Genomic DNA, 16,854 nt, shown 5'->3' on the forward strand with positions numbered 1-16,854 from the left:
CTTAACCCCATTTTACAGATGGAGAGACTGAGGCACAAAACAGTGAGGGGACTTGGTCAAGGTCACACAGCTCAGAACAGCACCCAGTTTCCTGACTGCCTGTCCCAAACCAGATCCACTGGTCAGCGCTGGGTTGCTCTGCAGGGTTGTATTCAGAGGGTGGAGGTGGAAATCAGTGTAGCTCTTGCTGTTTTGCCTTAGTTTTTTTCACAAGCAGAGCTCATTTTAAAATAACTTACTTGTAGAATAACTTACTCTTTCAGTCAGATGCAGTTTAAACCTCTGGGTTATGGCAGCATTGCCAACTCTCAAGATTTTATCATTAGTCTTGTGTTTCTTAAAACCCCAGCTCCTGAATGCATGAAAATCTCAGCTTTCACTTTAAAAAAAAAAAGTCTCTAATTCTCATGTGTGCAGAGAAAAGATGGAATATGTGACCTGAGTGAAAATGAAAGGCTCAGACACCAGAAGGCAAAGAAAAGAACCTGAAATTTTTTTTTTTTTTTAAATCTCATGATTGTTAAGCCTATCTCCTGATTTTGGGTGCTTTCTTTCTTAGGCTGACAGACAGTGGTTTTCCCACGCAAGATCTGGACAAGCTGTGCACTGTGTTGAAGAAATGCAACAGCGTGTCAGAGCTAGAGTGAGTCATCTTGTTTTTTAGTGCTAAATGTTCCTTTTGCGATTTGTTGGGATATTGTTTATAATACATATTTTTAAATGTTGGGCTTTATTCATAGGGCCTGGTTAGTTGTTCAGAGATTCATAATTTTAAGTCCGGAAAGGTGGTCTACTCTAAACTCCGGCATAACACAGAGCAAAGAACTTTGCCCAGTGATTTCTGCATCAAGCCCATTCACTTCTATTTGAGCTGGAGCATATCTATTAGAAAGACATCCGCTCTCAATTTAAATACTTCAAGTGATGAAGATTCCACCCCATGCCTAGGGAAAATTGTTCCAATGGTTCATTTGCGAGCACGCAAAATGTGCCTCTCTTTTGCACATTCACAACAGAGTGTGGTGCCCATGTTTATGTATAGGTCATCAACAAAGCTCACCTAGGATCTTCAGCACCAAAGCACAGACCTCTAAAACGAAAGGAGTCGTTCCATGTGCTAACAGGGGAGGTGTTCTCGTTTTTGTGGACTAGCCCCCAGGGGGTGACAAGACACAGTAAGAAGCTTGTTAAAAACAGATGTGCATCTACCTAGCACAGACTTGCATAGATATAGGATTTCAGGGATTCCTTGATGTTATGATAATTTAACATGACCTTCTGTATAATACAGGCCTGAGATTTCACCCAGTGGTTCCTGCATTAAACCCAACAACGGGTGGTCAAACTATCTTTTATTGTTCACTTTTTGTAAGCATTCAAGCAATCAAATTGCTTGGTCAAGAGCATGCACAAAGCCAATTTTAATCTTGTGTGCTCCAATATTGGCCTTGAAAATGGAGCATTTTATATGATATGGGGCAGTGCTTGATGCAACTTTCACCAGGCCTCCAGTGTGAGTTAAGTGAGCATCTGTGTGAACGCGTATTTCCAGGAAAATGGCTGTCTGTACCACTGAGACACCTTTAATTACATTGCCTGTGTGACTGTGCCTGCATCAGAGTCAGTGCATTGTAAAGGAGATTTCAGTCTCCTCTGCTAGGCCAGATTCAGCAGCACATTTAAACAGCTTTCCTGGTAGAAGAGAAGATGGGAATGTTGCCTTGTTATTGTTTAATGAAATATATATTTGCATGGACAGCCTGGAGACTGAAGTCTTCATGTACTCACAGAACTGATATAACATTAGCTCCAGCAGTGCAACCTTCCCAGCACTGCCCTGACCCAGGAAAGGGACAAGCAGGGAGTTTATTCTCCAGTAGTGCTGGTCCAAAAAATTAAAAAAAAAAAAAAAAAAAAAAAAAGGCAAAACTTTTTTCCCATCAAAAAAGTCATTTTGTCAACCCTGAAATGTTTTGTGGAAATGTATCTGTTTTGAAGAAAATTCAGGTCCAGGATGGAATTATTTTCTAGTGGCGGGGGGAAAAGAACAAGAGAGATCTTCAATATTCTGCTGGGTTGGGCATTTGCCTGCGATGTTCATGTCTCTGTTCCAAACATGGATTTTTTCCGCATCCTAGGTGAGAGCTTTAACCACCATGCTGTTCTGGGATGGGTCTCTCACTCTTTTGTGGTTTTGGTTTTGGTTTTTTTTGGTCAACATTTTGAAAGGTCTCATTTTCCTTCAGCATCGTAATGAAAACAGATCTCAAAACCTCAATATGTTTTGCAAAATAGAAATGTTGTTTTCCCACCAGCCCTATTCTCTGGGACTCGTTCATGCCTTGGTTCCAGAATCCACTAAACAGGGATCAGATGATGAGGAAGTTCTGAGTATGATTTTCCTCTCACTCACATGGGCGTAACTCCGTTGACTTTAGTGGACTTACTCCTGCAAGTGGGAGGAAACTCAAGCATCCTGACTCTTGACTGGATTCAAGTTAGAGTTGAAATGCTCTGGATCCTGTCACTGGCCTTATGCCCCCAGGTTTTAGTTCTGAGGCCTGGTCTATGCTATAAAGTAGGGTCAACGTAAGGCACCTTGCGTCCACTTATTTGACCAAAACAGCAAGGACGAGAACGGATGAGCTACCTGCTGCTTTGATTTGCACCAGAGGATGCCATTGTTCTGCTTTTTTGGGGACTGACATTAAGGGAGCAGACCGAGTGTGTTATTTGCTCTTTACTGAAAAATAAATATCTTCCTTTCAATCCTAGTTTGTCAAATAATTCCCTGGGAGACCAGGGAGTCAGGAAGCTGGTTGAACTCCTTCCGGAGCTGAAGGCACTGAGTTCATTAAAGTAAGTGATCACTCCTCATTATGTTTAAAAGATTTGGCCTAATTTCCCCCTGTCATTTACACCTTGGATAGTTGTTTAAACCTGGGGGAAATGGTGCAGAATGCTACCAAACTGCAATCTTCTGCCCAGATACAAGGGGATGACACCTATTTTGTGTAATGCTAGCTTGGACTGAGTTACGTTTGCATAGATGGAAATGAGGACAGGTGATGCAAAGCGGCAGAGCCTCAGCCCCTAGGGTATGTCTACACTGCTGCTGGGACATGCTTTCTAACTTACCTGGACAGACGCACGCTAGCTTGGCTTGAACTCGTGTGCTAAAAATAGCAGTGTAGCCAGGGATAGCGGGGCGGTGGCTTGTGTTAGCCGTGGGCTTGTTGTACTCAGCAGCTAGCCCAAGCAGCGCTAGTACGTGTCTGTCGACGCAAGCTGGGAAGCACGCTCCCAGCTGCAGGGAGGCTGTAAACTCTTTAGAGCAAGGACCATTTCTTTTGTATCTTATGGCACTGTATAAATCATTAATGATAATGAGGATGAGGATTTTTAATCCTTTGACAATAATGGTTTTATTTCATCTCTTCCTCTAGGCTGAGTGGCAATCAGATATCCCTGAGTGCTGTGTTTTGCTTAGCTCAATGCTTAGCTGCTCTGGAACACATTAAATCAATAGACATCAGGTACGTTCAGGGCACTTGTTGCTCTGTTTTCCCATCAGCCGTGCAGCTTGAGACGCGCGAGCTGGGTTTTCAGTCCATGAAACAGGAGCGCTCCTCTCCCGGCTGCATGTTCATTGTGTTCTCTTTTGGTTACAGTTTGGGAAATGCTCAGTCGGTCCATTTAACCTTCTGGGAAAGTGCCAGGTAAAGATCCTGTCCTTCTGTCCGTCTAAGCATTTCCAGTGCACCATCCCTAAAGCATCTAGATGACCACTTTGCAGTAGTGTGGTTTCCACTGGGTGTCAAAATCAGGGCTCTGAAAGTTGTCCGGGAATAGTGGAGGCAGGGAGCAGCTGGGTGGTGCGGATGGGGTGGACAGCAGGGAATGGGTGGGATGGGGTGGCAGGGTCAGAAGTTGGTGATAGGGATTATAGTCCACTTCCTCCCTGGCAGCCATCTGACCAAAGGCCAAGGGGGCTGGATGGCTGTAAGGTACCTCACAGATTGGGGACGAGGTGACACGAGTCTTCGCTCCTGTGGACAAGGTGTGCTTAATTCTGGGGGGTCAGAGGAGGCTGGCATGTGAGGCCCTTTGTGCCCCCGGGGCTTGGAGGAATCTCTGTATGCCATGAAACTCTGCACTGCAGGATGGGGAGTCAGCTACCCATAGGCAACATAGTGTTTTAAACTCAGTGCAGTTGACATGGTATCAAAAATTCTGTCCCCAGCGATACCAGCAGATCTGCAGGAAGGCTCGTTGCTCATCCACAACATTTAGCGAAGGACCATCGCTTTTGGTATGGCAGCTTTCTGTTCTGGCTTCCTTTCTTTTTTATTTAGAAACGTCTGAAGAGCCATGTGGGGGGTCCTGATCATATGGGGGAGACCTTCATCTCCAAGTGTTTTTCCTCAGGGGGTATCTCCATGCACTGCCTAGTTCTCATCCTAAAGTGAGGTAGGGTGCCTGATTCTGCTTCCCATTGAAACAGCTGCCTTCTACCCCTGTGGATGGCCAGTCGCAGCTCTCAGAGCATTGGCATAGGTGGAGAGAAAGGTCAAAGACCTAGAGGGGCCAGAGCTCTTCCAAATCTAAGAGTGTTTTTGGGGAGACCTTTCTAAATGATTTGCTTTTGGGGCATCACCTTCCCAGCCCTTCCACCACTGGAATGAAAAGGGATCAGGGTGCCAGTCCCTATAGGAACTGAAATACTTGTGTGTATATAGGCACATCCTGAGCTGGTGTATGTTGGCATAGCTTCACTGAAGTCAACAACAATTAACACCAACTAAGGATCCGGCCCATAGGGTATTATGGTTTTCCTCCCCTGTACACACACAGAGAATCATCATTCAAATGAACTCGTCTACTATAGTCTACTAGACTACTCTGCTGTATAGAAAGTGTCTTGGCTTGGCTAGGGGGAGCTATTTCCCATGATCAGTGAGATATGGCGTCTGATTCCCCATTGCTTTGTCTCTTGTGGAGTGATTTATACCTGCCAAAGTGAGAATCAGAATTCTCCACTCACAAGAGTGTTCCACACACACTTTGCACTCACTTTACACAGGTACAAATGACTGTGGCATGTGAGGCAGCGGGGAATCAAGCCAATTAAGGGCCTTGGAAAAGCCCATCTCTAGTGAAAAGCAGGTGCCTTCTCACAACTGTTCTGTAAATGTAGCTCTCATTAAGGTTAGTGGGAGCCCCATGCAGAGAGAGAAAGCAATATAACAGGCCCTATATCCTGGGGACTGAGGAGGTGTTTGACATTGGGAAAACAAGTTCTGATTCCCAAAGGCATTTGTATTGCAAAGGATACAGCTCCATGAAGTCGCTTCACAAAGTGATATGATCCTATGGGGCCAGATCCTCAGCTGGTGTGACTCAGCAGAGTCAATCGAGTGGCCTGAATTTACACTTCCTGGGGATCTGGCCCTCAAGGTTTAGAACAACAAAAAAGTCACTCTGAATGTATTTTAATGTAACGTGAGCAAGGTGGTAGGTAAGAGAGCTGAGGCTTGGCCTGAAACGTGAGGCAGTAAGATCTGGGTGGAGTTTCCCCTGGCATCCCTGCTGTAGCAGGTAAATCTAAGCATCCCGTGTATGCCATTTGCTTCAGTCTTAGGGAATGCACTATGGATCCCCAGGACATGGACAGGCTGTGCCAGATCCTTGGCGAATGCGCTGGACTGACAGAACTTGAGTAAGTGCTGAGCTTTGTGTCTGTCTGTCTATACGCCAGGCTGTCTCATACTCAGATAAAGTGAAATTCACCCGTATAAAACCAATGGGCCAAATTCCCCAGCCACTGTGAATCAGTGTCACTCCATTCGCTGCATTGGAGCTATGCCCATTCTGGTCCTGAGTAACGAGGCTTTGTGCCAATGGAGTGCCTGGGCCAGAGGGGGTGGGGAGGGGTAAAATCCATGACCCCAACCCTCCAGGATCACAAAACAGGACTGTGGAACAAGCTTCTCTTGTTACGACTGCTCTTCCAGCTTCAGTGCCAGTTGCGGGGGTCTCTGTCTCCATGTAATGCAAATCTTAGGACTCACCCCCCATTGCCAGTGTTCAACATGGGATCCCCTCCTAAGGCAGAAAAGAGCTATATGACTGCTCCATCAGTGGTTCTTCCCTGCCCCCGCCCTCACGCACATGATCTCAGCACAGCCTTAGGTCTTCAACTGGCTGTCTGCACCACATATGAATTTCACCCATATATTCATATACAAGTATCTACCTTCCAATAGCCTGTACAGGGCCTCTGAGGAGTTACGCTGGTTTTACCGCAGTGTATCTGAGAACAGAATTTGGCTTCACAACTTGGTGTACATTTCCCAGGACACATGCAGTGCTGGCATACCCTTCTGTCCCCCTAGCCTTCCTAGATTCATATTGGTTGAGATCATTTTTGGGACTATTCTGATTTAGTTCTAGATAATTTAGCCTCCTGTGTAACACAGGCCAGAGACTCTTCCCCAGTAATCTCTGAATCAAACCCATGAAGATGTTTGTAACACTAATGACCTAGCTAGCAGTCTCTTCTAACTTATCCAGCTGTTTTCATTTCTAAACAATTTCCTTGACTGTTCCTTTTTTGATTGGAAGGGGTAACTCCCGTATTTCAATTAATGAAACTTAAAACCCTTGAAGTCAAGGATTTCTGAGCAGAGAGTGTATTTTTCAACAGGAATATATTGTTTTAATATCCACTAACTGTGAAACTTGCAAATCATTTCCAGTCTTGCAATGTGTTTTCTCCCTTGCTTTGCAGGTTATCTAGAAATGCACTGAGTGATCAAAGCATTGAAAGGCTGCTAATTTCCCTACCACGCTTGCACAGTCTGAAATTACTGAGGTAAAATTTGGGGCCGTTGTTTTGATGGATGTCATAAAACATTCATTTTGAAAGCTGTAATGCTGCAATATGTCCTAGCAGTTTTAATAAATCATTGCATGGTTCTAAATTAACATAAGGAGAAGCAAACCAAGTTCAGAAATACTCAGAAACCTGCTCACCCCAATTCCTCTCCTATTTTCAGAACCAAACACAAACTGAACCTCTTTTAAGATACTGAGATGATTGGATGGTATTTTTTCCCCCAATCTTGATTTCTGGCTGCAACCAGATCCCCAAATCCTGAAATGCTACAAGAAAGACTATCCTCATGGTATTTACATCAGGAAACAAAAGTGCTGGAGATTCCACATTTATTTTTTCATGATTTCCTGCCCAATTATTGCAGACTCAGGCCGTCTACACTAAGTCTTGGCTGGTAAAGCTATGCTGGCAGAGCCCCCTAGTGTAGACACACTGAAAGCTGGCAGAAGAAGTTCTTCCACAAGCCTAACTACACCTCCTTCTCGAATAGTATTAGCTAATGATATTAGACTTGTGTCTACACTGGGGTTTTATCGGTATAGCTATGTCAGTTTCGGGGGTGGGGTGTGGGCATTTTTTTCACGCTCGGCTGTTAAAACTCTATCAGCAGAACTGCGTAGTGTTGACCAGGCCTCATGAGTTTTGCCTTATTTGGTAATCTTTAGGGCTTGATCCAAAGCCCATTGATGCCACTGAAAGTCTTTCCATTGGCTTTGGATCAGGCTCCTGGGTGCTTATCCAAAAAGAACGCCAACTTTGAACCTTTCACGGTTACGCCTACCACTAATTGTGTGAGCGAGGATTGAGCAAGGGCTAGGAACTCCTGAATTCTAACCCAAGCTTGGACACTGACTTGCCATACAGCATTGGAGAAGTCACTTAGAAGTCACTTTCCAGAAATGTATGTGGGCATATCAGCAACTCATTTGCACACACACTTACTGCAGTTGTATATGCATGTAACGAACGGATCACTTGCATATGTAGATACCTGAGCTGCACTCTTGAAAATGGATTTGCATGTGCAATAAAAAAAAAAATCACACAGGCAAATTAGGAGCCTGGGTTCACCATTTTGTTACTCTAGCTTTACATCAGCATAAAACTGGAGCTGATGCAGTGGAGAATCTAGTTGTTCAAATGTATGCACAGTTGCATGCCTACACTTTTGGAAACCAGGCCCTCTCCTCTGTGTCTCAATTTGTGGATGCCACAAGCCCTGTGTGTGTGGAACCAACCTTCCTTAAAGCTGAAGACTGATTTATTTTTTTCCTCCAGTATTAGGAATAACAAGTTCTCACCGAATTGCACTCTCTTACTGGCCAACTCCCTCAATCTGTGTGAGCGAATCAGAGAGGTAGATATCAGGTAAGGGACTGAGACCTCTTCTCTCCCCAGAAAATCAGCCATCATTGCATTCCAGCTAATGGAATTGAGAGTCTTGTCCTGTTGAAAAGTGTAGCTGTGGATCCAATTCCTATTTTTTGCTTGTGTTTGCTACAGGTCAAGTGAAAATGCTTTTTTGCATTTAGCGAGGAGGATAGAAAGCCAAGAAACATCCTGCAGGTAGGGCCCTGCATGATTTATTTATAAGTTTGCTTCTTTTACATTCATTTAAAATGTTAGCATTTATTGAAATAATGTCGAATCCACATTTGACACAACAAAAGCACGGATAAAATTGGCACCGTGTAACCCTGACTGGTATTTTTAACAGCGGGAATAAGAATGAGTCTCACTCCTTCCTGGACAAGCGTCCAGGATTCAGTCTCCTGACAAGGAGGGTGTATTTCGGGAAGACCTCATAGTCTATCAGCTGGAGCAGGAGGCTAGTAGTCAGAACTCCTGGGTTCTTTTTCAAGTGATGTCCCATGGGTGCTTCACTGTGGGTGCAGCAGCACCCCTGCATCTGGAGTCGGAGATCTTCGATAGCAGTGTCTGGTGGACCACACATGCACACCTCCCCCATCTCGTGCATCGCGTGGATAGTATAAATAGTGCTGTGTAGTCCGGCTGCCCTCAGTTCCATCTCTACTGCCTGTGGTCTGGAGTGGAACTTTAGCAGAGCCCGTTCTCTCCTCAGAAACTTCCTTACTTACCTTTAAATTAGATAGCTAAACCTACTTCTTCTCCTCTTCTCCGTTTCTCTCCTTTTTCTTCCTTCCTAAAATAACCCCAAAACCAAAAAAACCCAACTTTTTTTTCCTCAACTTCTATTATACAGTTGTTTAGAGTAGCTTTTAGTCTTGCCTTACCTTCCCTATAGGGAGGCTAATCCCTCATCCCTATGCCTGGCTCCCCTGGTTTCAGAGGTGCTTGTCATGCAGGGCCGCCTTTCCACTAACGAACGGCCATGCACATTGTATATACTGTTTGAGAGAAAAACATATTCCCCACTAGTGCTCCCGCTGCCTCAGCCTTAAGACAAGGGCGAGAAAGGACAGGGACCTTAAACTAAAGCTAATCCTAATGGAGAAGTCCCTTCGCCCAACATCAGACCCAGGCTATCAGTCCTCCCCCGAGAGACCCACACAACCAGTGAGATCCTCCACCAACCCCCTCGCCTCCCGCCCGACGAAGAGAAAGACATCATCTGACCAGGCTGAGAGTACGAAGAGAGCTACCCCCTCTTCGGCCTCAGAGGCTTGAGCTTCCAGAATGCCATCCCTGGCTAGGTCTGTGGGGTCAACGGCTTCTGATAGGGGTCACAACGGAGAGAAAGCAACTGTCCCCCCAGTCTCCAGTGCAAGATCTGAGGGACATGCTACTGCCGAGCTACAAACGCTGACATCCCCCTCCACTAATGCTGCTCGAGTGTAGCCTTCTATGCCAGCTCCGGGTCCGGCAACTTTTCTGACCCCAAAGAAAGCACTGGTACCCACAGCGGCACCGCCAAAATCCTCGGCACCATCTAGATCAGTGGTTCTTAACCTTTCCAAACTACTGTACCCCTGAAGCCTGAGTCCCACCCCCACGGGGCTGAGGCATGTAACTTAGTTTCATGGCGCCCCTGTGGCTCCAGGCAATTGCCTTTCTTGCCACCCCCAATACGAGCTCTGCACTTGCGACCCCTCTAAAACTGTCACAACCCCCAGGTTGAGAAACACTGATCTAGATCATCGGCCACAAAGACCTCAGCACCGATGAGCCCTTCGGCACCGAAAGCCACGGCACTGTCCAAATCTTTGGCACTGAGAGCAGCCCTGCTGCTGAAAGCCTCAGCACCATCAAAAACCATGGCGCCAATACAAGCAACGGTGTCAACACCAGCCACACCACCACCTCCAAACAGACTTGTAGACTGCGATACGTCCTCTTACTCCATGGATGCCTTATACACCACAAGAATTCAGATGCTCTTCGGATTTAAGCGTATCTGAGAATCTGAGAACTCCAGAATCCCCACTTTTGGGATATCCTATACTGCAGGTCTCGCCATCTCCTAATTCCAGCCACGCATCATTCTGACCTGCAGGCACTGCTCCTCCATTTCCTAGTGATATAGAAGAAGAAGAGGAGGAAGATGCAGGGTTAATCGCACCATCAACTTCATGCCAGCTACCCACTGGTCCCATCTGCTGGTCCCACAACATCTTAAGTAACACAGTCGTGGCAGGGTCCTCCTTGGATGCAGCCCCATTTTCCTCTCCCACCAACTTGGCCCTGTTGGGATCCATGGGCCATGTATAGGGCTCAGTTTGATAACCCTCCACCTCCGCAACAGGTGCAGTATCCACAGTCTATTCCATCTTCAACTGTCTCTGGACCTCCTCAGACTCAAGCACAAGAGGAACAAGAACACCTGGAAGAACAAGAGGAAGAGCAAGAGGATGAAGAGGACCAAGAGGCCTCACCTACCTTATATTTTTCATCATCCTTTCCGGATGAGGCCATTATATCACCTCCCCCAACTGCAGCCAATGATTTTAAGCACTTCCAAGAACTTTTCCGTACGGTGGCCGATTAATTAAACATACAATTGGAGGAGATCAAAGAGCAAAAGCATGAACTTGTCGACATCCTCCACACCTCTTCTACTTCAAAAATCACTCTACCCATTAATGAGGCACTTCTTGAACCAGCCAATCTACTATGGCAGACCCCAGCTTCTATTCCCCCACATGCAAATGGGCAGATAGAAAATATTATGTGCCAGCAAAAAATGAAGGATTTTTGTTTTCCCACTCTACACCAAACTCTCACGTAGTGAATGCTGTGCATGAGAAGAATTGTTCATACCAGTCCCAATCTTCTCACTCTGATAAAGATTGGAAATGACTCGACCTATTTGGCAGAAAGTCCTACTCTTCTGCAACACTCCAATTTCAGATTTCCAACTATGAGGCCTTCATGGCCAAATACAATTACAAGAACTATTCCAAACTGGAGAAATTATGTCAAGACCTCCAACAGACTAAAAAAGATCAATTTTTGCCTCTGATCTCAGAAGGTCATCTTATAGCTCGCACAGCCCTACAGGCCTCCCTGGATTCAGCTGATACAGCAGCCAAATTGATCATCACTGCTGTTGTAATGAGACGTGCATCCCGGTTACATCAATCCGGATTCCCAAAAGAGGTACAGTTGAGGACCTACCTTTCAAAGGTGAAAAACTTTTTTCAGAGTGCATGGACAACTCCTTACATTCACTGAAGGACTCCAGAGCCACTTTAAGATCTTTGGGATTATACACCCTGCAACCAAAGAGAAGATCGGGAAAATATCAGCTCCCTTCCAGATCAAGATCTCAACCATACTACACTCACAGACAGTTTGATAACCAACGCCACCATCAACGCCTTTCTAATAACAACAACCGTAGACAATCCGGGGCGCAAGGGGCTACATCCCGTACACCTTCTACCAAACAACAGTTTGAAGGTACAGTCAAGAGTATGAGAAAAACCCCTCTGTTTCATTGTATGCTGCAAGGAGACTATCAGTTTGGCAACAGACTAGCTTCATTCCTAACATCCTGGAAGCTTATTACTTCAGATTGTTGGGTCTTGGAAATAGTCAAGGAAGGCTATACCATCCCCTTCCTAATGCTACCATCCTGCCACCCCCCTCCCCGTCCCTCTTCAGGGACCCCTCTCATGAGACAATTCTCAGGGAGGAACTGAACCACCTTCTTCAATTGGGAGCCATAGAACTGGTCCCCACACAACATAGAGGCCGAGATTTCTACTCCCATTACTTTTTGGTCCAGAAGATAGGGTGGCGTTCTATCCTAGACCTATGCAATCTAAACAATTTTGTCAGACTACAATGATTCAAGATGGTCACCTTATCCACCATCATACCAGCACTGGAACAGGGGGATTGGTTCTCGGCTTTCAACCTACAAGACGCTTACTTCCACATCGCCATACATCCTATCCACAGATGCATCTTAAGGTTCAACATCAACAACGACCATTTTCAGTATAAAGTTCTAACCTTTGGTCTGGCAACGGCACCCCAGGTTTTCTCCGAGGTGATAGCGGTGGTGCCAGCACTCTTAAGGAAGATGGAATCACCATTTTCCCGTACTTAGATGATTGCCTCCTCAAGGCTCCATTATAGGCCCTTCAAGCAATTCACATAATCGTCAACACCTTCAACAATTTGGGCCTTAGAAAAACTTAGAAAAATCCATTCTAAGACCTGTTCAAGCACTGGAATTCATTGGAGCTCAACTTGATTCCATACGCGCCAAATCCTTTCTACCACCCCACAGATTTGCAGCGATAAAGGACCTAATTTCCAATGTCCCCAGGTATCAGCGTACATGTGCCTACAGCCTCTCCGACATATGGCAGCAGCCACATTCGTAATAAGACATGCCAGGCTGGATATGCGCTGCCTCTCCAAGGTTGGCTCTGTACAGTACACATTCCCCACAAACACAACATCCAGAAACTATTGTCAGTACCAAGAGGGGTCAAAAACTCCTTACTCTGGTGAATGAAACACAGCAATGTTTGCACAGAGGTTCCCTTCCTTCAGCCATCCCCTACTATGATTCTGGCCACCGATGCCTCACTCATTGGTTGGGGAGCTCACCTGATACAACACAGGACTCAAGGCAGATGGACATCTACCAAGGCCACTCTTCATATCAACCTCTTAGAACTAAGAGCCATTCGCATTGCTTGCCAACATTTCCTGCCACTACTCAAGCACTAAACAGTAAGAATAATGATGGACAACCTCGCCTGCATGTTTTATATCAACAGGCAGGGGGGAGCGAGGTCCCATTCTCTATGTTCATAAACAATCAAACTCTGGAATTTTTGCATACACCACAACGTCTCCATTTCAGCAGCATATCTACCCGGACAGAACAACACCATCGCTGATATGTTAAGCCAAACCTTTCCTCAGCAACGCGAAAGGAAACTGGACATGAGAGCATTACGTCCCATATTTCGCAGATGGGGTTACCCCGCAATAGACTTATTCACCACACACTGACCTCTCATTGTCTGCATTTCTGCTCCAGAGTGGGACTGGGACAAGGATCAATGGGGGATTATTCATCATCACCTGGAGTGGGACTCTGCTCTATGCATTTCCCCCCTTCTTTTATTCAGAGTCCTATGCAAGATTCAAGAGGATCAATCTCACATCATATTAATAGCCACGACTTGGCCCCGACAATTGTGGTACACTTATCTTCTACGGATGTCCATATGCTGACCCATAAACCTCCCTCAGGCATCGTGGACAGGACAATGGGTATGTCCATCACCCCAATCTACAAACACTCCACCTGAAGGCTTGGCTCCTTGGTTCCATGTTCCGAAGACAGATTGCTCTGAACAAGTAAAATTTATCCTATTCCTTAGCAGGCAAGACACCACCAGACACACATACGCCCAGAAATGGAACAGATTCCGGAACTGGTGTGCCCCAAAACATATTCAAGCGATGGAGGCCCCATTGCCTCTTATCTTAGACTACCTTCTCCACCTCAAACATAGTGGACTATCCAACAGCTCTGTTAAAGTGCACTTAGCAGCCGTCACCGCCTTTCACCACCCCATATACGGTTATTCTGTATTCACCCATCCGCTTGTTAAACGTTTCTTAAAAGGTATCCAGAATCTCTACCCACACGTACAAGCCCCTACTCCTATCTGGGACCTCACTTTAGTCCTCCAGTCTCTAATGAGACCCCCTTTTGAACCAATGGCAACATGTTCACACCTGCATCTGGCTATGAAAATAGCCTTCCTAGTTGTCATTACTTCAGCCCGACGAGTGGAGAAATCTCAGCCTTTATGGCTCACCTGCCAAACACAGTATTTCTCAGAGACAAAGTCAAACTTCGGCCACATCCTAAATTCCTACCCAAGGTTATAACCTCATTCCATTTGAACCAGTCCATACATCTTCCAATCTTTTCCCCTAAACCACATAATAACTCACAGGAAGCAGCTCTTCACACTTTGGATGTCAGACGCACTTTATCCTTCTACCTTGATAGGACGCGACTATTCAGAAAATCATCACATCTCTTTGTATCCATTACTGAGAGGTCCAAAGGCAAGGCCATTTCAAAATAACGCCTTTCCAAATGGATTTCACAGTGCATCTGCACATCATATGAACTCCATAATACACAGGCTCCCACCTCGATTAGAACACACTCCACATGTGCAGTCTCAACATCCATCGCCTTTGTCGACATATGTAGAGCAGCCACATGGGCATCCTCAGACACCTTTGCTCGACATGACGCCATCATAGAAGATTCCCTGACAGACACTGCCTTTGAACACAATATTGTCCAGCGTTACACCAGATGCTCCGAAGTCCCCACCTTCCCAGCTAGGGGCACTGCTTTGTAGTCACCCACAGTAGAGCACCCCTGGGGACATCAGTCAAAGAAGAAGAGAGGGTTACTCACCTTGTGCAGTAACTAAGGTTTTTCTAGATGTGTCCCCCCATGGGTGCTCCACTACCCACCCTTCTCCCCTCTGCTTCAGAGCTTAACTTATCACTCTGTGGCAGAGAAGGAACTGAGGGTGGCCAGACCGCACAGCGCTATTTATACTACCCGTGTGATGCGCAAAATGGGGGAGGTGCTCATGTGCGGTCCGTCGGGCACTGCTATCGAAGATCTCTGACTCCAGACGCAGGGGCGCTGCCGCAGCCACAGTGGAGCACCCCTGGGGACACACATCTCGAAGCACCTCAGTTACTGCACAAGGTAAGTAACCCTCTCTTCTATCTCCAATTCTGCAAGTGACTCACATGACCTTGGACAAGTCACTAGTAGCCAGTTTTTCAAAAGTAGCCTCCAATTCTGGGTTCTCTGCTTGAAAAACCCTTGTGTGATGTTCAAAAGTGCCCGTAACTCCTGTTGAAATTAATTGAAGCTGTGGGCACTTAGTACCTCTGAAAGTCAGGTGCAAGGTGTTTCAGAATGGGCACCAAAAACCAGTGACTGCCTTTGAAAATGTGGGTCTTACCTCTCTGTAGCTGTTTCCCTGCCTGAAAGATGGACATAATCATTACCAGCCTCACAGAGTTGTTGAATTTTAATGAAGTTTAATTAATGAAGTTTAATTAATATTTCCAAGAACCTTACCGTCAATGGCAGGGCAAAATAGTCTCGTTCCTTAATGCCGGCATTGCCTGTCCACTGCTGCACAAGCAAGTTACTGGGAATTTGGAGCTTTCAATGTGAAGGCAAAGTCAGTACAAGGCAGTTTCTCAGGATCTATTTTAAATGCTGGTTCCCACTTGTCTGTCTTCAAACAGGCTGACTGACTGCGGCATTGGTCAGAACGAGGTGGAAGAATTCTGCAAAATCCTTGAGCAATGTGATCGTCTCGCAGAAGTGGAGTAAGTGGGCTTTGAATTTTCCCTGTGGCCTTGAAAGGAAAGTGAATGGAGCCAGTGATAGAAAGCTGGGCGGTTATAGATAGGTGTCTCCATACACTCACGAGCCCCATAGGCTCACTGTGTCTGCATATCCAGTATCTAACGACATATAAACAAAAAGGGAAGTGAAAGGAGCACATGGTGGCTACTGAGGGGAATTGATCTGTTAGAGAAGCGGTGCCCCCCCGTAAGAGTCTATTATATAGAGGTCACAGAGGTGACAACCTAACTCCATGCGGATGTGTGTACCAGCAGAAGCTGACCGTTTGGATTTTAGGTCTGTCATTTGCATTGCAGGAGGTGGGTAAGTGTAACAAACAACTGACAAACTGTGGGCAGCAAATGTGGGATGTGATGTCCTTAAAAGACACTTTGCGATTTGTTTTCCAAAGCTGCTGCTGGAGTCTGTTGCATGTGGAAGTGTAGGGACATGTGCCTGAGTTCATTGCTGGTGAAAAGTGCTGGGGCTGCCAGCCAGGAGCAGGAAATCCTCAGTATATTCTCAAAACGAGAATGGCACAGGCAGGACCTGGGCAAGCTTTCCCTGCGCTGCCTCCTCTTCATGGCCTAACCCAGACCTGGAGGGCCCACTCACCAGGTCCTACCTATACTCCCTCCCTCTGTGGTGAGCTGTGGGGTTCCCTGGTACACAGGACGTGCAGAGTCCCCAGGAGAGAGCTTGGCCCCACCAATTGGAGCCCAGTGTTTCCGCTGTGATATGGGCTAATGTACGTCGCTGGCATAGAGCACTGGGTGTCCTGCTATTCACTTCACTGGCCTTTGGATCAGGCCCTTAGGGCCCAATCCAGTGAGGTGCTGGGGACTCCTAAACACCTACTGAAGTCAGTGGGGCTGAGGTATTGCATCAGGTCCTGACTGGTAAAGGGACTCGAATAGTTTATCTCAGGGTTCTCATTGTGTGGCTAGGTTTGTGAGGTAGTTCTCTATGGCAGTGTCATGTGTATAAAATCCCTTTGCCTTCCAACTCAGCCTTTATTTGTGCAGCTGCACATGGCTAGCCAATGGCTACGGCTCTTGGTCCCCTCAATCGAGAAGATACCATGAGGGAGAGGAAGGAAGAT

The 16,854-nt window shown here is 46.2% G+C and overlaps 1 protein-coding gene across 1 annotated transcript in view; it reads left to right on the forward strand.

The window, feature by feature from the left end:
* NLRC5 (NLR family CARD domain containing 5) overlaps positions 1 to 16,854 on the forward strand; it is a 79,980-nt gene that overhangs the window by 36,255 nt on the left and 26,871 nt on the right. The window contains exons 17-26 of the mRNA XM_067549950.1: positions 560 to 643; positions 2,776 to 2,859; positions 3,447 to 3,536; positions 3,672 to 3,719; positions 4,244 to 4,312; positions 5,636 to 5,719; positions 6,791 to 6,874; positions 8,177 to 8,266; positions 8,402 to 8,464; positions 15,650 to 15,733. Of these exons, the coding sequence (XP_067406051.1) occupies positions 560 to 643; positions 2,776 to 2,859; positions 3,447 to 3,536; positions 3,672 to 3,719; positions 4,244 to 4,312; positions 5,636 to 5,719; positions 6,791 to 6,874; positions 8,177 to 8,266; positions 8,402 to 8,464; positions 15,650 to 15,733 (780 nt within the window). The remainder of the gene's footprint in view (positions 1 to 559; positions 644 to 2,775; positions 2,860 to 3,446; positions 3,537 to 3,671; positions 3,720 to 4,243; positions 4,313 to 5,635; positions 5,720 to 6,790; positions 6,875 to 8,176; positions 8,267 to 8,401; positions 8,465 to 15,649; positions 15,734 to 16,854) is intronic.

Source organism: Emydura macquarii, unplaced genomic scaffold (assembly GCF_026122565.2).
Source record: "Emydura macquarii macquarii isolate MOO-44397 ecotype Brisbane River unplaced genomic scaffold, CSIRO-AGI_Emac_v2 contig_295, whole genome shotgun sequence".
NCBI classification, from domain to species: domain Eukaryota; kingdom Metazoa; phylum Chordata; order Testudines; family Chelidae; genus Emydura; species Emydura macquarii.